Source organism: Danio rerio, chromosome 4 (assembly GCF_052040795.2).
Source record: "Danio rerio strain M-AB ecotype USA chromosome 4, GRCz13ab, whole genome shotgun sequence".
In the NCBI taxonomy this organism is placed as follows: Eukaryota; Metazoa; Chordata; class Actinopteri; order Cypriniformes; family Danionidae; genus Danio; species Danio rerio.
The window spans coordinates 68,730,929-68,758,198 of record NC_141024.2 but is presented as its reverse complement, the minus strand read 5'-3'; the positions used below and the strand labels follow the sequence as shown (position 1 = coordinate 68,758,198).

Genomic DNA, 27,270 nt, shown 5'->3' with positions numbered 1-27,270 from the left:
TTATAGTAGAGCTAAAGCTAACTTTGTATCCCTCTAATTGTAAATTGAGTTGCGAGATCTGCTGTGTGCAAGATTTAGGCCCAATAAGTAATAATTCTGTTTTGTCTGAGTTTAAGAGAAGAAAATTGTTGGTCATCCAGTCTTTGATGTCTTTGATACACTCAGTTAGTTTAGAAAGTTCAGACGTTTCGTCAGGTTTAGTGGAAATATATAATTGAGTATCATCTGCATAGCAGTGAAAGCTGATCCCATGTCTTCTAATAATGTCTCCCATAGGTAGCATGTAAATTGTAAACAGTAAAGGGCCTAAAACTGATCCTTGAGGCACCCCATACTTTACTGGGCAGATTTGTGAAGGCTGTCCATTAAGATTTACAAACTGGTAGCGGTCAGTTAAGTATGACTTAAACCATTGTAGAGCCTGTCCCTGGACACCTGTAGACTTTAAACGATTTATGAGGATATTGTGGTCAATGGTGTCAAATGCCGCACTAAGATCGAGTAAAACTAATAGCGAGACGCACCCTCGGTCAGCAGCTAAGAGTAAATCATTGGTTATTTTCACTAATGCAGTTTCTGTACTGTGATGAGCCCTGAAACCTGACTGAAACACTTCAAAAATATTGTTCGTCTGCAGATAAGAGCATAATTGAGTGGAAACAACTTTTTCTAGTATTTTAGACATAAATGGAAGATTTGAAATAGGCCTATAGTTAGCTAAGTTGTTGGTGTCTAGTTGCGGTTTCTTAATAATAGGCTTAATAACAGCTAGCTTGTAAGAGTTTGGAACATGGCCTATAGATAAAGAAGAGTTGATAATGTTAAGAAGAGGTTCTCCTATAGCAGGTAGCAGCTCTTTCAGTAATTTTGTTGGAATTGAGTCCAGCATACACGTAGCTGGTTTAGAGCTATTTATAATTTTTACTAACTCTTCATGTTCTATGATTTTGAAGCAGTGTAGGTTATTATTATGATTTAATGAAATATTTACAGGATTTGGAGTATAAGCCGGTGCAGAAAGTTTGGCATCTCCTATTTTCTGTCTAAAGCCTTCTATTTTATTACTGAAAAAATTCATGAAGTCATCACTACTAATTTGCGGTGGAGTAGTTTGTTCCAAGGATGACCGATTATTTGCTAATTTAGAGATGGTGTTAAATAAAAATCTAGGATTGTTATGATTATTTTCTATCAGTTTGCGCAGGTGCTCGGTCCTGGCAGATTTTAGAGCCCTCCTATAGCTGGACATACTGTCTTTGTACGCAATTCTAAAGACCTCTAAATTAGTTTTTTTCCATTTACGTTCCAGGGCGCGGGTTGCTGTTTTGAGCGCACGAGTATGACTATTATACCATGGTATAGTTTTAATCTCTCTAGCCTTTTTTAATTTGATGGGTGCCACAGTATTTAGTGTGCTAGTAAAGATGGCATCCATACTGCTGGTTACTACATCAAGATCATTTGAGTTTGCGGGTGCATTACGAAATAGAGAGAGATCAGGTAAGTTATTTATAAATTCATCTTTAGTTGACGGAACAATAGTTCTACTAGGGCGGAGTATTGGAGCGGGTTTGCTGATTTCAGGTAAACATAGCTTATATAGTAAGAGGTAGTGATCTGTAATATCATCACTTTGTGGTATAATGTCTACGTCAATAACCTCGATTCCATAAGACAGAATTAGATCTAATGTATGCTTTAAGCGATGGGTTGGACCCACAACGTTTTGCTTTATCCCAAGTGAGTGTATTAAATCCATAAACGCGAGCCCTAATGTATCATTAGCGTCATCTATGTGGATGTTAAAGTCACCTACAATTAGCATTTTATCAGTTTTGACTAGTAAGTCAGAAATAAAATCAGAAAATTCTTTTAGAAATTTGACATAGGGTCCTGGGGGTCTATATATGGTGATTAAAGCGAGAGATAACATAGGTTTTTGTATAGTATCTGGAAGCTGAACATTAAGCGATAATACTTCAAAGGAGCTAAACATAAGTCCGTTTCTCTGTTTAATATTAAGGAAATCACTAAAGATTGATGCAACTCCACCACCACGACCAGTTTGACGAGCCTCATGTTTATATAAGAATCCTGGAGGAGTTGCTTCATTTAAGCTAATATAGTCATTTTGTTTCAGCCAGGTTTCAGTGAGACAGAGTGCATTAAGATTGTTTTCTGTTATTATTTCATTAATGATAAGTGCTTTAGGTGCAAGTGACCTGATGTTTAGGAGACCAAGTTTTACGAAATTTGTATTTTCACTTTCTACTGGTTTTTCTGGTTTGATTCTTACTAGATTTTTCCTGGAGCACACAGTACGTTTATTTCTTAATCTAATAATACGAGGAACAGACACAGTCTCTATAGGATTCGCCAGATATGCGTTACTGATGTTTAAGTGGGGTGAACAAGAGTCTAGGTGGCTATAGTGTGAATTTTGTGAATTTTTACCTGCTAGTCAGATGGTGCGAAGTAGTCTGGAGATGTTGTCCGACAGGAGTTCAGCTCCGGCTCGACTGGGGTGCAGGCCGTCAGGACGGAAGAGCCTAGGACGCTCCCAGAAAAGATTCCAGTTATTAGCAAAGAGCAATTTCTGTTCTTTACACCATGTTATTAGCCATTCATTCAAAGCTAAAAGTCTACTGAACCTTTCATTTCCTCGGCGGTAGGTAGGAAGCGGCCCAGAAACGATGATCTGCGTGGCGGGCGAGGTGCGTCGAACCGTCTCGATCAGGCTCCTGAAGTCCTTCTTCAGGATCTCCGACTGCCGGAGCCCGGTGTCGTTTGTCCCCACGTGGAGGACAACGGCACCAGGGCTCGCGGCAGCGCCCAGGATGGTTGGAATCTGTGTAGAAATATTTTTCACACGGGCACCAGGAAAGCAGAAAGTACGTACTTTATTACCTTTTGAGGAGGCGGCACGGACGTGACGAACGATCGAGTCACCGATGATGGCCACATCGGGACCCGACTCGCGGAGAGGGGAGAAGCGGTTCTCCGTGGAGATCTCGAACACAGGCGGAGACGTTCTGCCCCGGGATCTGGGAAGCACCTTGCGCGGCTGCACCCAGGCGCCGTGGTAGCCGGGTGTCGGCGTGAACGACGCCTGGCTGAGCCGCGCCCCGGGTGCGCTGGGCCTGGACAGAGAAGGACGCGGGGTTGAGGTAGAGGGAATGATGTGGTTGTAATTTCCACGTACCTTAGGTGATGAGACGGCCTTAGCATTAGGTACGGCTAGAAGCCGTTCCCGTAGCCGTGACCGTCTTACCACCAGCGCGCGGATCTGGGACTCCACTTCTTCCAGCTCCAGCTCCAACGCCTCCATCGATGCTTCTCGGTTTTTGTAGCTCGAATCCAATATAACATTCAATATAACATTCCAAACATTCCAATATAACATTCAATATAACATTCCAAAAATCCAATATAACATTCATGACATTTAATAAGGCCTCATCATATTCATAGTTATGTTATATTTATGACAAGTTGTGTGATCTTGGCAAAAAACGGTTGTTTTGTATTTGTTTGTGTCATAACAAGTTGTCATGAACAAAGTCATCTTTGCATCTAAAATGGCATAACTGAGCAAATAAAATGTAATAACAGTTGTCATAAGCATGCATAAGATCTCATTTACCTTCATGAAATGTGTCATACACTATCATGACTAAAAAGGTTTTATGTCTTATAAAGCCCCCATTTAAGTAAAGCATTATATTTAGCTAGTAATGACTCACTGTTACAGTGTTAGTATAACAAACCTTTAATTAATAAACACCCACATAGCAAAAGTTTATAATAAGTAGAAAAGATGATGATAAATAATACTGATGCTGCATAATATGGACAGACCTGGACTTCCTTTTTAGCCTGGCTTTTGTACGTCTTCAAAATGTCCTCCAGATCTTTGCAGAAGACATCATAGCCACCAGGTTTAGCATAGAAGCCTTGCTTGTGTTTTTCAGTCATTGTAGCTGAAAGTGACAGCAGGAGATCCTCACATTTCTTCACTGAAGCTTGCTCGTTTTGACACAGATATTCATTAAAGAGCTTATTGATTTTCTCCTAAATACACACAAACAATATTTTAGGCTAGGCAAGGCAAGTTTATTTATATAGCACAATTCATACACAATGGCAATTCAAAGTGCTTTACATAAACAAGAATAAAAGAAACAAATAAAATAAAAATAAAAACAAATAATAAAAATGCGTAAAAACAAAACAAAACATAAAAACAGGTATAGTGTGATATGAAAGAATGAAGAAGAAGAGAAAAACATGATAGTGCAATCTGTCGGACGCAGCACAGTGCTCATTCAGTAAAGGCACAGCTAAACAGATGTGTTTTCAGTCTTGATTTGAATGTGCCTAATGTTGGAGCACATCTGATCATTTCTGGAAGTTATGTTAAACTAATTTCTTAGTTATTTTAGCACAGATCAGTGGCCAAACATCTGACAGTCCTAACGCATATGGCACACCTCAGCAGATTTGAAGTTGTCCTCTAATTGGTTTAAACATACAGTATTTTTAGGAGTTGGATTGTTGGACGAACCAACATTATGGAAGATTTGAATGCTGTACGGCAGTGGAACCAGAGAGAGAACTAGACCTGTAGCTTATGTTTGTTTTGCTTTCAGTTGAGTGAACCACTGCTGCCCATTTAATTTATGTTTATCTATTTAATAAAATCCACTGGTTCATTTCACTGTGGCGACCCCTGAAAAAACGGAATAAGGAAAATGAATGAATGAATAAAAGCATTTGATTTTTGTCGCTTTTCCACCTCCTCCTTCTCAGTGGCCAGGGAGCCATCAGCAGGGCCAGACGGAATCTGCGGACGTTTTTTGATATTTCTGCACAGAAATTTGGTAAAAATCTGCGGATTTCTGCGTAACTATTTTGGGAGTATCCAGCGGAGTATCATAACTAAAACCTTAATATATGAAATAAAAAGAAATAAATTACTGAATAAAAACTGAATAAATTCAGATTTACACATTTACACAAGTAAATAAACAGAATTAATAATGGTTAAATATAAAGCTAGAAATCTGCGGAATTATGCGCGAGCATAACTCGGTAGTGGAGGATTTTACTGTCAGCAATCTTTGGTGCAGTGTTTTCAGATGAACAAGGAGCTACATTTTACAGACGGAATTGTATCATATTCTTTCAAACCACTGCCTCCTACAAAGGCAGGGCAAAAATTAGACAAACACTGATAGCCCTGCCCTTAAAACATTCCTAATCTGAACACACTGATGATAGTATTTTGTTATTCAATTGTTGAGTGTTTTTGCCTTTTGATTTTTATTAGTATTTCACAGTGCTGCAATTCAGAAAAAAAAAATTATTACAAATACTGCCTAGTAAAGCTTTAATTTATAGAGTTTTAAAACTTTCAGCAGGAACTCACTACAAAAGAGACCTCTGACGTTGTAATTGTTGTAGGTAATTTGAAATGACTATGAATTAGGCCTAACCTGAGAAAAAAAAAATCAAGATTCAGATTAAAGGACACACCATGAAACAACACTCATTAATCCATTACTTGTTGTTGTGAGCATAACTTTGGTGATGATAAGGATTTAATAATTCAACTAATCACTGGGTTATTGAAAGTATGCAAGGTTCACTGCATAAATCCTGCAAATACGCCAACCCAGGCTCCTTATTGATGTGTACCGCTGTATACATTTCTGGCCAACATAAAATACGCCCCAGGAGGTATGTTTTTTTGCAGTTTTTGTTTTCGCGAATCCACCAGAGGCCGCTTTTATAAATTTCCACTTTTATAAAACAAGGACCATTCTGTGACCATTCAAAGCCGCCAAAGGTCAGTCTATGCAAGACTAGTTTGTTGGTGAGCCAGGGCATATTGTTTGGTTAAGATCTAGCCTACCTCAAGAACCTTCAGGTGCTTCCCATCAGTGTCCTTGAATGATCGAGCCATGAAGGCTTGCGTAGCCATGCTGGTGAGGCGCTGGTGCTCTGAGGAGACTTCCTCCAGCTCCAGGGGGAAGGAGCACTTAACCTTCTCCATTCATTTCTGGTACACCTGCAGACCCTCCTGCCTTGCGGCCACATTCTCAATCTGGGCCATGGCAATCACTGCGTTCTCCAGACAAGGCACAGCCCCACTGGAGATTGTGTTCACGTACATCTTTGTTAGATTACCCAGAACTTTAAAAGAAGAAAAGAAATCAAGCACAATGATATGGAAAAGGCACTGAACAAGAGATCACTGTAAACAGGCAAACTCTTCAAATTCCCTTTAAAATCACCTCTGCCAGTGACCGTGTGTCCATCTTTCAGTCGCTTCACTTCGCTCTTGTCAAAGACAAACTTACAGAAACGTTTGGTGACCTCCAGGAACTCAGTGGAAAGGTCAGCAGGACTCAAGCTCTCCAGAGTGGACATTTTCTCTGGAGCAGTTGGAAATGGGAAAGTGAAGCATGTCCTGGAGGGAAAGAATTTTTGAATGCACTCCCTGGGAAGGTTGAAGCTTGTTATTTTTGTCGAAGTGCCTAGAACAGATAAACACAAGAGTTTTAACAGTTCTAAAGAATAATGAGGGTCTGTGTATGTTTTGATCATTTATTTTTCAAAATGCACAGCAAATTCATTGGTGTTAAATTTCAAGTGTTGTGGTAATTCAGAGTAAAGTGTTAAAATTCTAGAGTTAGATAAAGGTAAAATAACCCTCTCGGCGTTAGAAGCTGATTTGCCTCCTTGTCACACAGAGTAACATGTATCTACCTTTGTAGAAAACTCTTGTATTAAAGAAACTAATCAGAGTGTCTGAAATCTCACCACACCCTCATTCACCTGGCCCTTAAATTAGTCAATTAGTTTAGTTCACTAGACAGAGTGAATGACCACAAATAAGTGAATTCAGACACCTGCTGTTGAACACCTGCTGCTAACAAGCACAATCACTGAAGGAATAAGAAACTGAAGGAAGAAATAAAACTACAGACACAGCCTCACACCAAACCAGCTGAATTAAAACAGAGGATTAAACAACTCCATTAAATAATAGCATAAGCAGCTTCACTGATTACAGTTTGTCTTCATTTCTGTAAGAATATTTGACAATGAACAGAGGTTTATATTTTTTTATTAAAATATTTCATTTGACCTCACCATCATGGAGATCAGAGGCTGCTTATTTGAGCTCTTGAAGCTTTACTCTTATAGCTTAATGTTTCTCTGACTGTTATAGCAGTGTTTCTAAAACTCATCAGTTATAGCAACAAAGATCAAGAGAAACTCTACTGTTTATGCTTAATTGTTATAGATATAATTTCAGGTGTTTAATAAGTTGATTCATAAAGATATGCATATATAGTTGTATTAAAGCTGCATGGGACAATACTACTGGCAGTCTGCTGCTCTTCATAGAAAATTCAACAAACAATTAGGATGCAATTAATAATTAGAGTGTCATGCACTAAACATTCAAGCTCCAGCTTGTGCTTTATGACACACAGACATCAAGAATCAGGACATGAACCTCAACCGTGGTTGCTAAAAAAAAAAAAGCTGCATAGTTCATGCCGCAATGCATGCTGGGTACCAGCATAGTACAAAGCTCCCAGCATGCATTGCAGCATGAATAAATTATGCAGCTTTATGTTCGTACAATCTCTTTATTTTCCTTTATTTTGTGTTGTTTTTGGGAGGTGATATTTCAGTAGTGTTTTTTTTTTTTTTACTTGATTTTTATTTTTTTGTTTGTCACCATCATTGAGATTCAAAGACTAATTATTGATGTCTGTGTGTTTATAAGTTCTGTCATAGATCAAACATTCTCATTGTAAATATTGGGTTTATTTTATTTTATACTATTGGAGCTTCAGTGGTTTCATTTATGTATATTATTTATCTCTCACACATAACTAATATGATATTGAATTAGAAAACAAGCAGGAAAGGAAGGCTATGTTATCATTAATAATCTCTTCAGACTGACACTTTAATTTTCTTTCGGCCTTCCATGCTATATGTATAACTAGTGTAATTAACACTAACTATAGCAGCCAAACTAAAAGACATTTATAGCAAGAAGTTGAAGAGCCTGACTAAAGTAGACTCTGTCCTCCATCATGGTGACTTCAAATGAACAACAGAAATTTCATTAAGAGCTTTTGTTCACATGACAGAAATAAAGTCACAGGTCAGTAATAGGTGAAGCTCCATGATGAGTTGTTTAATGTGATGAGTTTTTTTTTAAAGATGTTGAAAAATAACATTTTTTTTGTGTTTTTCTTTCCTTCAGTGAATCTGCTTGTTAACAGTAGTTCATCAATAATTCTCAATCCTCCTTTAATTAGACTCTTAATTGTCTCACTAACTTCATCACTGTCTGAGTGTTTAGCCCTCTGTAGTGAGGACACTAGTTAGGATTTTGCTCTGGAATTTAAGGCTTACGTGTGTTCGAATGAAAAATACAGACTATGGGATGTATTTTTAACAGAAATATTCTGGAAACTGAATTTACGAATGTAAAATGTTGAAAACAGCAGATTACTGGCAACCACTGCTGCCAGTATTTTGACATACATTTAACAGATATTTTACACAATAAGAGTTTGCTAATTAACACTCTGGGTGTAAAAATTTTAACACTTTCAAAAGTGTTATTTTAACACTTATAGTGGTTCCCATATAAACACTGAGGGAGTGTTCATTTTAACTCTAAGGTAGTTAAATCTACCAAATCTAAAATTTGCAGTGTGAGATCGATAAAAAATACAGACTGTTGAATGTGCTTTTAACAGAAATATTCTGTAAACTGAATTTATGAATGTTAAAAACAGCAGATTACTGGCAACCACAGCTGCTGGTATTTTTCCGTAAAATCTAAAAATGAAAAAAAAGAAAGAAAAACAGCAAAACAGTTTTTGTGTCACCATTGTGGAGGATAATTGCGTCTCTGTTCAAGTCCAAGATGAACTGAGAGTATTTGATGTTATGCTGTATCTTCTTTTGATTAAAGGTAACTGTGTAGTTACTAATGCAGTCAAAATCTGTTTGCTAATTGCAATCATACATGAAAACATTATTGCATCTAAAGAATTTACATTTTTTTCTACTAAGCTATAATTTTGTAAACTGAACATTGTATTAGTTCATGAAATATGGTTAATTTTTGTAAATTTATACAGTTATATAAAACTTCCATGTTTTTCACAGAAAGATTCTGGCAACCACAGCTGCTGGTATTTTTTCGGAAATTTAACAGATATTTTACACAATAAGAGTTTGCTAATTAACACTCTCTTGGTGTTGACAATCTTAACACTTTTAAAAGTGTTATTTTTAACACTTATAGTGGTTCCCATATAAACTCTGAGGGAGTGTTAATTTTAACTCTAAGGTAGTTAAATCTACTATCTAAAATTTGCTGTGTAGATGTCTGCACTCCTCTGCTCGTCTCAGTGTGCGAATGAGAGCGAATGCTGACCGGCCGCATGCTTCTGACTGCACACACACATAAGCATGTGCTCCTTCACGCTTTTAAGAGCAACACGTGTACAACTGTAAAGGTGGCAGTATATGATGCAATAATCCTTTATCTCGATTAATGCTTTTTTATAATCGTTTGAAATCAAAATCGGATTTTCGATTAATTGTACAGCCCTAAATAATAGTGGAGCATTTTTATGCCTTTTTCTACCTCAACACTTATCCTCTCCCGCGCCCCCCTTGTGGACCCCAGGTTGGGAACCACTGTCTTAAAATGTAAATATGTTGCACTCGCATTAACATAAAATGTCAACGATTAATTAGTACAGCAAGTAAGCTTTACGACAAGACTAAACTTGAACCATTTATGAGTTTGTTTAGCTTTGATAGGGTTAAACATTATATACAGAAGTATTAAAACCATCAATATTGATACAGGAGCAAGGGAGACATTGCAAAACACATGATTACACATAAAGAGAGAGTAAATTTTACATTAAAACATCAGTCTTTAGCAAGGAGCTTAAAGAAGTCCTGTTCAATTCAGTTGTGCTGTGCTGTGGGTACATTCCTTTGGGTCATATATTCCTTAGAATCGGATTACAACTGACCATTGAGTCTTTCTTGGACAAAAGTTGGCTCATTTGTTGAATAAAAAGCAAAATAATTATGTGTCTGGTTGGCCATATTTGTTACAGCTGCAATGCTAATCTTTCTCCTTTTGGTTTCTTGCTTTATTTATTTATAGGGTTCCCACTCCAAGGTTTAAATTTGGCTACTGCGAAGACTAAAGATGAAGGCAACATACAAGAACAATTTGGAGGATGGCGACACACTTTTTATTCCACCTATATATGCCCTTTTATGTGTAAGCAACATTCTACAAGATAAAACAAAACTAAATGACAGGTTATTCATTTTTATTTTATCTGTTTTCTTGGAACATTGTACACAATTTACAACCAGATGTATATATATATATATATATATATATATATATATATATATATATATATATATATATATATATATATATGTATATATATATATATATATGTATATATATATATATATATGTACATATATATATATATATATATATATATATATATGTATATATATATATATATATATATATATATATATATATATATATATATATATATAAATTTAATCTTGAATTTCAAACTATCAGAACAACTGTTACATTTAGCAACATACTGTTTAAATTCTAACATTTTACATTATATGATATAGATAGAATAACTAATTTGGTTATTGAAATTGGATTTACAAATGTACAAAATTGGCCTAGATAATTTAAGGGGCACATTTTCTATTCAAATGGAAAAGTCAATTTCTGACCCTGGTAAAGAACACTGATCTAGACTACATGGTAAAATAATCTAAAGTTGTGAAGCTGTTTCTCATATAATCATGTGATTAAAATCATACAGGAAAATCGAAACGTATCTACATGACACAGAAAGGGAAACTTTCAAGAATCACTTCAGTGATGTAAGTCCAAATAAGACAATTAAACAGACACTTACAATGGGAAAAAGAGGCTATGTTGTAAAATATTTTGGGGATGTTGTAAACTGATGTAACATAAAGTGTTTTATTACATTGAATGATTTATATTGAATGATTTCTCAGCTTTTAAAAAGCAAATAATTTTTATCTACCTTTAAATTGACTATGTTTGTTTTTTCCCTGTCTTAGAGTACTGCTCGTCACTCACCAAATGTAGAATCCACCCTAACAGAAACAGTCCTTGAGGTAGACCTTTTAGAATAAATTATATTAATCTATTGATATAGGCTTGTTTTGTTTTTGTTTGTTTTTCTCTCACTGAATAATGCTTTCCCATCTTTTAGAATATACTGTTACAACCAGTCTACAAGAGAGTCACTATCCACACAAAAACAGGTAATTTTTTTTTTAAATGTCCTTCAACTGTTAATAAGAAATGTCTACTAATGATCACCACAGACTGTTCTTCTGAATTTTATGAACTAATGTATTACCTTGTTTTAGAATTTGTCACACCTCCCCAAAAGGAAAGAACAGTCACAATCACCAAACTATGATGTGAAATCACTTGCTTTGAGAAGAAAAAATCCTCAATACTTAATTCTTGACTTTTTTAAGTAACATTCTCACTCATATTCACATTTAGTTAATTTTGTACCCTCTTCCAGTTTAATCTATCTCTGAGGACAGGGGAGTCTATATCCAAAGAAGTACAGGTAAACATGACACATTTTTAGATGTTATTATCTTTTAGCATATTTTAATTACTATGTTTGCTATGTCTCTCTCTCTCTCTCTCTCTCTCTCTCTCTCTCTCTCTCTCTCTCTCTCTCTCTCTCTCTCCCTCTCTCCCTCTCTCTCTCTCTCTCTCTCTGTGCGTGTGCGCATGTGCCTAAGCGAGTGTGTGGTGAGCGAGTGTTGGGAAAGTGCAGTGAGTTTGAATGGTTCTCTTTCTAACTTTTCTTTCTTTGTTTGTTGTTTGTATACGTGTGCTGTTGGTTAGTGTTTGTGAGTGTAGTGAGTTTACTCCCGGCGTGTTTTGTTGCCGGGAGGTATGGCGTCGTCAGGAGACGCAGTTTGTGAAAGTTTGACTCGGCGTCATGGAATTAAAATCATGTGTAAGGCCAGTGTGGAGGATTGTATTCTAGCGGTTGGCGAAGTAGTGGGATGTTCATCGGTGGTTTCAGCTTCTAGGATGAACAATGCGGTTGTTTTGTTTTTGAACACGATAGAAAAAACTAATGAGATTGTGCAAAAAGGAGTGGTGATAAATGATGAACTCATACCTGTACTTCCTCTTAGTAGTCCATCCAGGAAAATTATTGTGTCAAACATACCTCCGTTTGTTTCCGATGCATGCATTGCAAAAGAATTATCTTCTTTTGGCAAATTAGTTTCACCGATCAGGAAAATAGCTCTTGGGTGTAAATCACCCATGCTTAAACATGTGATGTCTTTTAGAAGACAAGTTTATATGATTCTGAAAGACAACAATGACGAATTAAACCTATCGTTTAATGTCAAAGTAGATGGGTTCAATTACACCATTTACGCAACATCCGAGAGCATAATGAAGTGCTTCGGGTGCGGAAAAATTGGGCATTTAATTCGATCGTGTACAAGTGGAGGTGAGACAGGTCAGGGAGACGTACAAGGCGAGTCTTCTGCGGCTGCGTCTGTTGCGGTAGATGCCGCTGCACCTGCGGCTGATGCTGCGGTCTCTGAGGAGAGAGGCGGGGGAGGTGCGGTGGCTCCTACTATGGCAGAGGTAGTAGCAGGCTCGTCTGCTGTTCAAACCTCAATTAATTCTAAGGATGACACAAGTAGCCAAAAGGCAACTTTTTCCACAGCTGGAACAGCTAAGGAAAGTACAGGTGAAGGGATAGTGGAAATGGAAATTGAACCAGAGCAAATCTTTAAAGTTCCTAATAAAAGAAAAAAAGTCAGTGAAAACAAAATGATCAAACAAGCAAAAAAAGACAAGAGTAAGGCTGATTATATAATATCAGATAACGATGCTGATTCTTCTGATTCCAGTTCTTCAGTTTATTCCTTTTCATCGCAAAATGAAAGTGAAAGTCAAACACAAAGATATACGGCTGAGGAAATCAAGAAATTTCTGAGGGAAACAAAATTTTTACCAAACATGGAGGCTGAGGATTATTTTGTAATGTAATGTAATGTAATGTAATGTGTATTTATATAGCGCATTTATTGTGTATGGCCATACACCCAAAGCGCTTTACAATCATGAGGGGGGTCTCTCCACACCACCACCAGTGTGCAGCATCCACTTGGATGATGCGACGGCAGCCACAGGACAACGGCGCCAGTGCGCCCACCACACACCAGCTATTGGTGGAGTGGAGAGACATGCAGTGATCGAGCCAATTCGGTGGAAGGGGATGATTGGGAGGCCATGATCGTAAGGGCCGATAGAGGGACTTTGGCCAGGACACCGGGGTTACACCCCTGCTCATTCAAGAGAAGTGCCATGGGATTTTTAATGACCACAGAGAGTCAGGACCTCGGTTTAACGTCTCATCCGAAAGACAGCGCCCACTGACAGTATAGTGTCCCCTTCACTTTTACTGGGGCATTAGGACTCACACAGACCACAGGTTGAGCGCCCCCTGCTGGCCTCACTAACACCACTTCCAACAGCAACCTAGTGTTCCCTAGTGGTCTCCCATCCAGGTACTGACCAGGCTCAGCCCTGCTTAGCTTCAGTGAGTAACCAGTCTTGGGCTGCAGGGTGATATGGCTGTGGCTGATATGGCTTTTGAAGATGTTTCTGCTTTCGTGAAAGATGTAAAGATTCTGACTAGAGAAGGTGCATTCATAGACACAGAGGTTTATCGTCTAAGGAAATTAGTGGGTAAAGTAAAGAAAAAAAACCTCCTTAATGATGAAAAACCAGATTTGGTGTAATTTGTTCTTGGTTAAGGTTGCAGTATTTCTGATTGTTTCTTTTATTTTTAAAACATCATTTACTATGAGGGTGTTTAACATTGGAACTCTCAATTTAAATGGTGCTAGAGACAGTCAGAAAAGAATGTGTTTATTTGAATTCATAAAAATGAAACGCCTAGATGTCACGTTTATTCAAGAATCACATAGTGACAATCTTAATGAAATAAACTGGAAGAAAGATTGGGATGGTCAGATTTTTATGAGCCATTTGGCTTACAACAGTGGAGGAGTAGCTGTTTTGTTTTCTAAGACAGTGTCTCCACTGTCTGTTGAAACAGAAGAAATAGTTAAAGGCCGTTTTTTGAAAGTCAAAGTCAAGTTTGAACATGCAACAATGGTGTTTTTAAATATTTATGCTCCTAATAAAGGAGCTGAAAGAATATTTTTTTAAAAGAAGTTTTGTGATGTTATCAATAATGTAGATTCAGAAGATTTATTGTTTTTAGGTGGAGATTTTAATTGCACAGAAAATGATAAAATGGATAGAAATCTTTTAGAACCACACAATGCTTCGCAGAAAGAAATGAAGAATTTAGTACAAGTTTGTGATTTATGTGATGTGTGGAGAAATGTACATTTAAATGATAGACAATATACTTGGGTACATAGCAAAGATAACCAAATTTCTATGGCAAGACTTGACAGGTTCTATATGTTTAAGTTTCAAATAAATTATGTCAAAGATTGTCGTATAATTCCTGTTGGGTTTTCTGACCACTGTTCGGTTATTTGTAAGATTTTTGTCAATTCGGTGAAAGTAAAAAGTGCATACTGGCACTTTAATACATCACTTTTAAATGATGAAAATTTTAAAGAATTTTTTTCTGTTTTTTGGGAAAATTTTAAAAAACAAAAACAAATGTATTCTTCACTGCAACAATGGTGGGATTGCGGGAAAATACAAATTAAACAGTTATGTAAAGAGTACACTTTTAATGTTACTAAAGAAACAATGCGAGCAATGAAAGAGTTAGAAAAAAGTATAACAGAACTTTTAAATACAACAGCTTCTACAAATAATAGCACTGATTTTGAAGAAAATAAAACTAAAAAAGATTTACTTGCAGATTTATTGAATGTAAAAGCAAAGGGTGCTTTAATTCGTTCTCGGTTTCAAAATATTTCAGAAATGGATGCACCTTCAAAATTTTTCTTCAATTTGGAAAAAAGGATGGAAAAAGCCGATTAATACATTCACTAAAGTCTGAAACAGGAGAAGATATTACAGATTCTAGTAAGATTCGAAATATGCAGTTAATTTTTATTCATCTTTATATAAATGTGAAGTATTACAGAGGGATGTTGAAAACTCAGTTTTTTTTGAAAATCTCTCTAAAGTTGATGATGAATCCAATGCAATGCTTGAGCTGCCTATATCACAAGATGAATTATATACAGTAATGATGAGCATGGAAAATGGCAAATCGCCTGGCATTGATGGAATTCCTGTTGATTTTTATAAAGTTTTATGGCCAGTGATTGGTGAAGATTTGTTTTTAGTTTTAAATGACAGTTTAAATAAAGGATCATTGCCTTTGAGTTGTAGAAGAGCAGTTATTACTCTTTTACCCAAAAAAGGAGATCGTCAAAAAATAGATAACTGGAGACCTGTGTCACTTTTGTGTTCAGATTATAAAATTTTATCAAAGGCTTTAGCTGTAAGACTAAGTAAAGTACTGGACCAAATTATACAGCCTAATCAAAATTACTCTATACCAAATAGATCAATTTTTGATAATATTTTTTTAATTAGGGATGCGTTAGAAGTTGCTAAATTATTTGTTATTAATTGTGGATTGATCTCATTAGATCAAGAGAAAGCTTTTGATCGTGTTGAACATGAGTATTTGAAAAAAGTTTTAAAGGTTTTTGGTTTTAGTACTCATTTTATAAAAATGATTGAGGTAATGTATAGTAACATTCAAAGTGTACTCAAAATCAATGGTGGTTTAAGCGCTCCTTTTGATGTACAGAGAGGTGTTAGACAGGGTTGTGCTATGTCAGGAATGTTATATTCCATTGCCATTGAACCTCTTCTACACAGAATAAGAGCGGAATTAAAAGGTTTTTCTATACCACACTGTAATGCTCAAGTGCAACTTTCAGCATATGCAGATGATGTTATTGTTTTTATAACTAACACTGATGATGTAAGAAGACTGGAATGTATTATTAACAATTTTAAAAAGATTTCTTCTGCCAAAGTTAATTGGGAAAAAAGTGAAGCACTTCTCATAGGTGACTGGAAAAGAGACCCTCCCTTATTACCTGGAGGATTAAAATGGAAGAGGGGTTTTTTAAAATACCTTGAAGTTCACCTAGGTGAAAGTGACTTTGTTCAACAAAACTGGAACGGATTGCTTGAAAAAATTCAAAGTTGTTTACAGAAGTGGAAATGGTTGCTCCCACAACTTTCTTACAGAGGACGAACACTCATTATTAACAATTTGGTGAGTTCCTCTATGTGGCATAAACTTGCTTGTGTTGATCTACCTGCTGGACTCTTACCAAAAATTCAAGGAGAACTGGTCAACTTCTTTTGGGACAATTTGCACTGGACACCTCAAAGTGTTCTGTTTCTGCCAAGAGATGAAGGTGGCCAAGGGTTGGTGAATCTTGTGAGCAGGGGAGCCACATATAGACTACAATTCGTTCAGAAGTTGTTGTATGGGCCTGAAAATCTCGTGTGGAGGCCTTTAGCTCAATGCATCCTACGTGGAATAAATGGCTTGAATCTTCATGCGTCACTTTTTTTGACAGATAATGTGCATCTAGATCTGACTGGAATACCTTCTTTCTACAAAAGTATTTTTAAAGTATGGGGACTTTTTAAACATTCGCAGGCAGATTCAACAACATCTCTTTTCTGGCTGCTTGAAGAACCAGTACTTCTTGGCAGTCGCCTTGATGTAACAAAAGATGATACTCCAGGACTAAAAGAATTGCTTATTTCCAACAAATGACCAAACTAAGAGACATTGTTGACAAGGCGGGTTTTGGACTAAGAGATGCAGAAAATGTTGCTTTATATATGGGAATTAGATCGGTGAGGTTTGTTACAAAATTTTTGAATGTTTTGAAAAGTTTTTTAAATGAAAAAGAAAAAATTTTAATTGAAGGTTACAGTCAAGGTATTATTTTCCCTAATGATCAAGATTGTTTCCCAGACATTAGACTTACACCTAAGATTGAAAATTCTGGGATTAATAGTCCATTGTTATGTTTTAAGGAAAATGGGAATGTTGATTTTAGTACAGTTAAAGGGAAAGTGCTTTATAAAAATATTGTGAAACTAAATAATAAGTATACTTTAAAAGAGAGATCTGACACTGTGTGGAGGGTTAAACTGTGTTTAGCAGAAGAAGAAAAACCAGAATGGAGAATATTGTATAAACCACCATTGAATAAAAGATCGGGGGATTTGCAGTGGAGAATTTTACACGGTGCTATAGCTGTTAATGCATTTGTGACTAAAATAAATTCTAGTGTGAGTGATCAATGTCCGTTTTGTTTAGAAAGGGAAACAATTTTTCACTGTTTTATGTATTGTAAAAGACTTGCTCCTCTGTTTGATCTTTTAAATGTTTTAGTTTCTTTACTTGGCTTTTTATTTACGAAACAATGTTTTATATTAGGTTTTAAATATAAAAGACAAAACAAATATAAATGTCAATTATTGAATTTTATCTTTGGTCAAGCAAAATCAGCTATTTATATTACAAGAAAAAATGAAATAGAAAAGAGGAATGGTAAAAACATTGTAGTAGTTTTTAAAAACCTAGTAAAATCAAGAATTATTGTTGATTTTAATTACTATAAAATGATGAAAGCAATTAATGTGTTTAAAATTGAATGGTGTTGCGATGATGGCTTGTGTTCTGTCATTAATGAAGAGCTGTATTTTATAAATGAATTGATTTGAGCTGTAAATCAATTGTTAAATAATTGTTTGTTAATAAAAGGATTTGTAAAATCAAATCAAAATCTCTCTCTCTCTCTCTCACACACACACACTGCTACTGACTGCTCCTGCAGAGGATCCTGGGTAAATCTCTCGTCAGTCTTCAGCTCAGTTTCACTGATGATCCAGAACTAACAGTAAACCCAAACCCAGCACAGAGCGGCTCAGTGAATGTGGTCTGGAATGAGTGGATGAGGCTAATTGTGTCTCTATAGATGTTGTAGAAGATCAGAGTTCCTGCACTGTGATCCACAAACACTCCTATTCTACTGCTGAGCGGCTTCACTGGGAGATCAGTGTGTGTGTTATTGTGCCAGAATGAGAAACTGGAGGAAGAGCAGCTCAAACTCCAGGACTGAGCATTACCTCCAAACTCACACTCAGCACCTGCTCCCTTCCTCCTGATGCTCTTATATGACACTGATATATCCACACCATCTCCACTCCAGTCAATCTCCCAGTAACAGCGTCCACACACTCTCTCTCTGCACAACACCTGAGGATAAACATCAAATCTGTCTGGATGATCAGGATACGGCTGATTCTCTCCTACACTCTTCACCTCTCTGTTCTCCTCAGACAGAATGAGTTGAGTGTGTGCTGTGTTTGGATCCAGAGTGAGGAAACAGACATCTGAACACAAGAACACACACATTTATAACCACAGCTGTGTGTGTGTGTGTGTGTGTGTGTGTGTGTGTGTGTGTGTGTGTGTGTGTGAGAAAGAGAGAGAGAGAGAAAGAAAGAAAGAAAGAAAGAAAGAAAGAAAAAGAAAGGGTGTGTGTGAGAGAGAGAGAGTGAGAGAGAGAGAATTTTGAATTTTCAACATGCCTTTAATAAACATTTTAAAGACGTTATACAATCAAACACATAAAAATTAAAAACAGCCTAATAAACCATAAACTCTAAATTTTCATCACAAATTTGACATAAAACTCCTTTGTAACACCAAATTTTTTCAAAACACATAAGATCACCCATTGTTTTGTAATACTGGAAATCCATTAAAATTCTGGATTTCACCAAGTAAAAAAAAAATGTTTTTAAACAGCCACTTGAGTTTTGCTCAACTTGTATTTTTCTAGTGTCATAAATTGCCCTTTTTGCTTGACCCAAAAGAAAATTTAATAACTGACAAAAAAAAACGTTGTTTACGTGTATACTTATAACCACAAATAAACGTTTCCATAGAAAATGTCTCGCCAAAACAAACAAGTTATATAAGACCTGAAAAAAGGAACTAAGCCTGTTACATAACACAAAAGCATGATATAGGGTTTCACGTTGAAAACAAAAAAAACATTCATGACTATTACCTGGATTTATAATTGAAACAAACGCATTCACAGCTATGGCACCATGCAAGATTCTCCATTGCATATCCCCCACTTTTTTTGGTAAGGGGGGTTTATACAGAGCTCTCCACTCTGGTTTAGCATTCTCTTTTAAAGGGAGAACAGAACGCCATGGAGTATCAACCTTATCATTCAGTGACTTCCTATTTAGCAATTTCACACAACTATTATAAACATTTTTTCCAAACTCAGAATTGGTTCCCATTAAAAACAACACATTATTTTGCAAAAAAACACCTTCACACTCCTTAAAATCAGTTGATAAATATAAATCAGGAAAAGGATCATTGCAATTTGGGATGATTAAACCATCAGCATAATTTTCCAACATGTTAGCTTCTTCAGGGGTAAAAAAGGATTTCCACTTTTCAAGTAACTTTGCTACTATTCGTTTGGACCTTATACCCAAACGATTCGCAACAGCTTCAACATTCCTAAAAGCAGGGCCAGCCAGTTTAAAAAAGTGTCCAACAGTTACAACTCCCGCATTCAGAAGAATCTCGTTAACAGAAGGAAGAATCCCCTCATTCGATAAGTCCATTCGAGATCCAAAAATCAAAGGTTCTTGGAGCAACCAAAATAAAGATGATGCAGTGCCATGCCTCTGTACTTTAAATAGAGACCAAACTTTAAACATGTTCCGATAAAAAATGGGCAATTTAGACCAGTCCATCTTTTGTGGGTCAGTCCAAAATAAAGATTTCTCAAGGTCCAAATTTCTAAACCCTCGCAAAATAGCGCATGCAGCAATTTTCCAACTAGAGTCCACCGGACCAGTCAGAAGTCTTTGAATGAACTGAATCCTGAAAGCTGCAACTCTGCTCTGGATATGCATTAAATGATGTCCTCCTTCTTCTTTCGGTAAGTTCAAAATAGCTTTTTGTACCCAATGCATCTTGTCCCAAAAAAAGTCTATCAAAAGTGACTGCAATTTTATTAATAAGTCACTTGGAGGGTCCACACAAATTAATCGATGCCACAGAGCAGAAGCGATTAAATTGTTTATGATCAACACTCGTCCTTTATAGGAAATTTTAGAAAGTAAAAATTTCCATCTTTCAAGTCGACCTCTGACTTTTTCAATAATGTCTTCAAAATTTTTCTGCATGATCAGTTCGTCTCCCAAAAACACTCCCAAATACTTAAAACCTTGCTTAGTCCAAGTTAGTCCTTCTGGGAGTTTTGGCTCTGCGTTGTGCCAATTTCCAACTAATAAGGCTTCGCTTTTTGACCAATTGATTTTTGTGGCAGATATCTTTTTGAAATCATTCATTAATTCCAGTAACAAGGTAACATCAATCTGCCCATTAATTAACACAACAATATCATCAGCATATGCAGACACTTTAAAACAATTTGTACAACTTGGTAGAGATAACCCACTTAATTTTGCTCTTATTTTAATTAGCAGAGGCTCTATAGCTAAAGTATACAACATACCCGATAAGGCACATCCTTGTCTAATGCCCCTAAAAACTTTAAAAGGGGCACATAAATTCCCGTTAAATTTCAAGACACTTTCCACATCGTTATATAAAGCTTTTAACATAGATACAAACTCATTGTTAAAACCAAAGGCTGTTAAAGTGTTCCACAAATATTTGTGCTCAACTCGATCGAAAGCTTTTTCTTGATCAAGAGAAAGAAGGCCAAAATTCAAATTAAAAATTTTTCCAATATCTAAAATGTCTCTGATAAAAGAGATATTATCAAATATTCGCCTTCCTGGAACACAATATGACTGGTCCGGATGAATGATATGGCTAAGGACATCACTTAGCCTGTTAGCTAAAACTTTAGAGAGTAATTTATAGTCAGTACATAACAGGCTAACAGGCCTCCAATTTTTAGTATCATTAAGATCACCTTTCTTGGGTAGTAAAGTAAGCACTGCCCTTCTACAACTTAAAGGTAATTGTCCATATGCCAAACTTTCATTTATAACTTGCAATAAGTCCAAACCGACTTCTTTCCAGAAAGTCTTATAAAATTCGGCTGGTAAGCCGTCAATACCAGGGACTTTATTACATTCCATACTCTGAAGTGCTTTTTGTAATTCTTCTAGTGTAACAGCCTTCTTTAACTCAACATTAAAATCTTGAGGAACTTGGGGCAAATTGTTAAAAAAAATCACTTGTATCTGATTCATCAGAAAAGATCTCACTTTTATAAAGGTCTTGATAAAAATTAACTGCCCTTTTTCTTATTTCAGAAGTTTCTGACAGCAAAATTCCGGTCTCAGAGAGCAGGTTATATATAAATCTTTTTTGCCCATTCTTTCTTTCTAGATTAAAGAAAAATTTGGATGGTGCATCTATCGACTCAATATTCTGAAATCTTGACCTGACAAGAGCTCCTTAAGCAGTCAAGTCAAGTAAATTGTTTAGAGAATTCTTTTTTTTCTTTAAAATTCCTTATAAAACCTAAGTCTCCTGAAGCATCTGCTTTTTCTTGCATGGCTTTTATTTCATTCTCTAATACTTCAATTGTACTTTTCCTGTCCTTTGTAACATTAATGGTGTATTGCTGGCACAACTGTTTGACTTGTGTTTTTGCAAAATCCCACCACTGTTGTATGGAGCAAAAAACTCCAAAACTCCTTGAAAATATCTTGAAATGTACAGTCACTTAGTAAATTAGTATTTAAATGCCAGTAAGCACTTTTTGGCCTAAAATGGCCCGTAGTAACAGAACATTTTACTAAGCTATGATCGGAGAAGCCAACAGGAGAAATAACACATTCTTTAAATAAATTAAGTTGGTGCCTATATCCATAAAATCTGTCTAACCTGGCTAAAGATAATAAATTATCATAAGTGTGTACCCAAGTATACTGTCTTTGATAAGAATTAAAATTCTTCCATATATCAGTAATATCATTAAAATGTATCAACTGTATAAGCCTTCTTTGTGATGGCATATGGGGTTCTACATGATTTCTATCTAAAGAACTCTCAGTGCAATTAAAATCCCCTCCTAAAATTAAAACATCTTCAGTATTGCAATTTGCCAAAACATTACTTAAAGTTTCTAAAAAACACATTCTTTCTATGGCTCTGGTGGGAACATATACAGAAATAAAAACAAAAACAGAATTCTCAAATTGAGCTCTTATTTTTAATAATCTACCATTTATAATTTCTTCCACTTGATAAGAGCACGGAATAAAATTCTTAGAAAATAAAACAGCAACACCACCACTTACAGAGCTTAAATGACTTAGTATAGGTAGTCCATTATATTCTCTGGCCCAATCACAAGCATTCAGGGCATCACTGTGGGTTTCTTGAACAAATAAGACATAAATTTTTTTCTCCTTAATCATTTCAAAAAGATAAAAATGCTTTTTTCCCTCCCTAGCTCCATTTATATTTAAGGAAGCGATGTTTAATTCCCCCATAGCTAAGAAAAGCCAAAAGCAAAGCAAGTTCCACAAACAAAATACTGCATAAAGGTGCCGACTAGTTCTCATTACTAGCACTGGACTCCATCTCTTCATTTATCTTGCCAATAAATTTCCTTAGACGAAACACTTCCTGCTTATTGAAGCATCCTTCGTTTCTATAAATCCTCACTTTGTCAATGAATTGTCTCACGTCAGGAAAATACTGTTCAATACGAATATTTCTCGCATTCTTGGTGTCTTTAAGAAAAGTTTTAATTTCGTGTGCAGTATAGTTCTTGCTAGAATAGCCACTCAACGGTAAACTGAAACTGACGCTACATTCTGAGAAATCACTTTCGCTTTCCGTGTCTGTTTGACCCGGTTCATCACCAGCACCTCTCTTAGCTCGCTCATTTAAAGGACACTGTTCCCACCTACGTTTCTGAGGTGTTTTAAATAAATTGTCATCCAACTCTGCTATCGCACCTTCCCGCTGAGCAAACAATTCACTCACCACAGATTCCGCAGCGGTTGAAACGTTCTCAACTTCATTCATTTCATCACCCGTGACAATCATATCCTCTTCGTCCACAGCTCTATCCACTGATTCCCCTTCTTCAATATTCCCAGGCTCAGTCAAAACAGCAGCTATCTGACCTGAGCTTGGTCCAGGTGCTTCCTCTTCTACGACCTGCGCCGCAGCGGTCTGATTTTCCTGACGCGCGTCACTCTCATCAGTCGCAACCGGTAAAGGTTTATTGATTTATTTATTGATTTATTGTCCACCTTATTGGGACATCCGCGAATTAAATGCCCGTAACCGCCACAGTTAAAACACTTAACGTTATTTGTTGTGGCGAAAATAACATAATTAAAGTCCTCATGTCGGAAATTTAGGGACAAGTCAAGTTCATCAAGATGTTCTTGCAAAACCATGTACACGTACCGTCTAAATGACACAACATGTTTTAGAAGCGGCGATTTAGTTCAGATCGGGATCATTTTAATAGGTGAAACTATTTTCCCATAACGCTTAAGTAAGTTTGTCAACACTTTGTTAGGGATAAAAGGTGGCACATTCGACAACGTTACTTTTTTTGAGGGTGTAGACAAAGGAAGCACCGGTGTAAAAATACCGTTAATCACTATTCCATTTTGAACTAACAAATTAGCTAGATCAACAGTTTTCACAAAAACAACAACAGCGCCATTCATTCGGGAAGCTGATAAAATATTATCATGCCCGACTTCTTCCCCCACTGCTAAACCACATTCTTCAATACTAGCAGTTGAGTCTATTTTCACTCCGTGACGTCTTGTCAATTCATTAAAACTTCCACTGCCTGGGGTAGCCATACTCTCAACAGGTGAGAGCAGGGATTCCCCGGCTCAAATCAACACTCACTTCTCTAATCCAAAAGCATAAAATAATATTTACTAACAATGCAAAGAAACAAAACAAACTATAATTAACGCTAACAAAAAAAGGAAAGCAGCAGTTAAAGATAGAGAAGTATAGACCACTCGTACCTCATACGGCAGCCACACGCTCTCGCCCACACACTCAGTCCACTCAACCAGCGCATGCGCACAGAGAGAGAGAGAGTGCGCTAGTGTGAGAGACTGTTTGTGTGTGAGAGAGTGTGTGTGTGTGTGTGTGTGTGTGTGTGTGCGTGCGTGCGTGTGTGTGTGTGGTCCTACATTTGCGCGGTCCTGCTGTAATCCTCGTGTGTCCTCCATGATCCAGACTGTAAACACACACAGATGGAGAGAATGAGCTGTTTAGTTTCCCCCTCAGCTAATAGGCTAAAGCTAGCACTGAGCTGCTCAGCTACACGCTCCAAACTCTTGAGCTAAAACACAAAACACTTGTTGGTTGAGCCGGGATGCACAATGAATGTAACACAGTGCGTTCTTTTCCTCTGCTGTTGGTGAAGCGAGCGCAGATACTGCTCATGTTGATGGAGACACCCTGCTGCAACATTCATTTATTACAGTGATCACACTTAGCTTTGCCATCGTTCTTCAGCACATGCAGCCTTTGAGCACATGTTGCAGTCCATCTCTAAACTATGTTCAGATTATTAAAGCTGCTCGCCAGCGCCCAAGTTCCTGACAGATTAGCAAGTGAAAAATACACAAGTGTGCACAGAGAAGAGGAATCCAGATGTTGATTTTAGAACAAGAGTCTGAACATTAATCCAAGTTCCAGAATCTGAATCCATCTTCAATCCCCAACCCTATTCCTGACCTGATATTGTAGGACTCTTCAGCAGAAATGGAGGAAGAAGTTTCTCTGCTCAGCTCAAATGCTGAAACTGTACAGTGTGTCCCGCTTAATGTCACTGTAACTGAGCCAATACACTCCAACATTTACAGAGGAGATTCATTTCACACTCAATGATTTGCTCTTCATAGACATGACTGGAATACTCTACAAGCTGTATCTTCTGTCTGTCCTCACCCCATAACCCTCACAGAAAACTGAAGCTGATCACAAAAGAGCTTTCTAGTGTCTTTTTAAAGCCATTCAGTGTAAAAGCACAAGGCCAGTGCTGCTCCACATACTTGAGTTTGTCCAGTGTGTAGTTTGGATCCTCCAGTTGTTCAGAGAGCAGCTTGACTCCTGAATCTCCTGGATGATTGTAGCTCAGATCCAGCTCTCTCAGGTGTGAGGGGTTTGAAGTCAGAGCTGAAGACAGAAAACCACAGCCTTCCTCTGTCACCATACAGCCAGACAATCTACAAACACAGCAATAGTCCACATCACACAGTTGGACAATCACACATCTCTTTGTGTTGTGAAGATGCTGACTGCTGTTTCTGCTCATGTCAACAGCAGTGATGAACACACACATCCTGATTAGCTCTCCTTATTGATCGAGCCCTTACATCAGCAAACACACTCAACAAGGACTCGACATCATCTGTAGAAGTGTACAGAGCAAAGACATTGTTCATAATACACCACATCAAGCTGTAAAGTCTGCTGTGAGGAGGAAGAAGACACACTTGATCATCTTAAAGTCATATATTAAGTGCTGCTATTCAATGATCCTCCACTTAGTTGGATTGTTTTTGTCATGTGAGGGACATTCTACAATACTGATTCAGGATTATTTGTAATGATCAATAATGATGAGTAAAGTAACACTGTAGGATCATATAAGGGTATTAAAGGTTCCCATTCTTAAACGCATTACTTATTGAAGAATCCACTGAATAAATGCAGGATAATAAACCAACAGATCATTTTCAGCAGATCACAAACATCTGTGGACATTTATAAAGTTAAAGTGAAGTTACATCTGAAATTTCACTTTCACATTTACACTTCAGCAGAGAATGAAGAGAATAGCAAACCTGTAAACCCAGCTGAGCAGTTTTCATCTAGTGTCAGAGATCATACACACCTTTTACAGTGTTGATGTGTGTAAAATCATCAATGACAATGAGTGATCGTCCTCTTTACACTCTTTTGAGCTGTTAATTCTGGAATAGTTTGTGCACATCAATAATGCATCATCTTAATTTGATTTTTGTTTTATATTTTTAAACATTATAAGTGTGATTTGTAGATGATCAACACCTTGATGCAGGATTGAATGTATGACTGCAAGACATTTACTCAAATGTTACAGAGGTCTGAAATGTGTAATCAGGTGTAGAGCTGGGTGATGTCAGACAATATTTATTAATAATCGCCTTTAAAAACATCTTAATATCTGATTATCTTGTCTCTCCTCTCACATCTGTCATGGGACATGCACACACACACACACACACACACACACACACACACACACACACACACACACACACACACAGAGACACACAGAGACACAAGATCTCTGAAGAGGAATAACTGGAGAAGAAAGAAGCGCTGGTGAACTCCTCTGAATGACCAAAACACCTAGGCGGGACAGAGCAACAGACCGATGCTGAGCTGCTTATCTTGGAGGATGCCCAGCACAAACTCAATGCAGCTTCACATTCTCGTCCAGTCCTACACTGTAAAAAATTGCTGTTAAAAAACGGTCAGATTCTACGGTAAAATAATGTTTTTTCACTAAAACAGTAATATTCTGTTAAAAACAGTGCTTTCTGGGTAACATTTTTGTTTTTCCATTGAGATCCAACAGAAATTAAGGTGTTTTTTGTGTCACCGTAATGGAGTGAGGGGCTGGTTTAGTTGGGCTCTTCACCCTTGAACTTATTAATTCAGACTCTCCAATTACTATAATAAAGAGTTAACAAAATGCTTGTATTATAGCAATCAAGTTGGAAAGTCAATAAATAGAGAAATCTGTTTGTCTGAAATTAGTTCTGATAAGTGTTTTGTTATAAATCTGGAAGAAGGGCCTCATGCAATAGATTTTATGCATAATTGCAGGTATTAATTTAATTAATGAGAAGTGGAAACAGAAAAGATACCTCCGTAATTACTTAACAGTTAATAAATAACATAAAAACCCAGTTCAGTTATGACAAATACACACTCAGACCTCATGAATCTGACCTTGTATCTCAACAATGGTAACATCTCAAATGTTTCATGCTGCAATGCATGCTGGGAG

The 27,270-nt window shown here is 36.8% G+C and overlaps 2 protein-coding genes across 2 annotated transcripts in view; both read right to left on the bottom strand.

The window, feature by feature from the left end:
- Nucleotides 1–2,436: 2,436 nt before the first annotated feature.
- On the bottom strand, nucleotides 2,437–24,268 carry LOC101883712 (guanylate-binding protein 4-like). Its single transcript, XM_087250628.2, has 5 exons — nucleotides 24,224–24,268; nucleotides 6,297–6,539; nucleotides 5,915–6,195; nucleotides 3,272–4,071; nucleotides 2,437–3,140 (listed from the first exon to the last, which is right to left on the bottom strand). Exons 4-5 carry the CDS (start codon nucleotides 3,367–3,369, stop codon nucleotides 2,462–2,464), a joined length of 777 nt encoding a protein of 258 aa, XP_087106754.2. The 5' UTR covers nucleotides 3,370–4,071; nucleotides 5,915–6,195; nucleotides 6,297–6,539; nucleotides 24,224–24,268; the 3' UTR covers nucleotides 2,437–2,461.
- The window catches only part of LOC101882744 (NLR family CARD domain-containing protein 3-like), a 297,907-nt gene continuing 288,642 nt past the window's right edge, over nucleotides 18,006–27,270 (bottom strand). The window contains exons 7-9 of the mRNA XM_088649635.1: nucleotides 25,262–25,435; nucleotides 24,395–24,441; nucleotides 18,006–18,586 (exon numbers count right to left, since the gene is read on the bottom strand). Of these exons, the coding sequence (XP_088505761.1) occupies nucleotides 18,057–18,586; nucleotides 24,395–24,441; nucleotides 25,262–25,435 (751 nt within the window). The 3' untranslated portion in view covers nucleotides 18,006–18,056. The remainder of the gene's footprint in view (nucleotides 18,587–24,394; nucleotides 24,442–25,261; nucleotides 25,436–27,270) is intronic.

Bases quoted from the DNA above. Each gene is read 5' to 3' on its own strand.
- LOC101883712 (XM_087250628.2), bottom strand. From the start codon at position 3,369: ATGTTATATTGGATTCGAGCTACAAAAACCGAGAAGCATCGATGGAGG. The intron at 3,141-3,271 runs GTAAGACGGTCA...TTCTCTGTCCAG, and splicing joins CCCAGATCCGCGCGCTGGTG to GCCCAGCGCACCCGGGGCGC.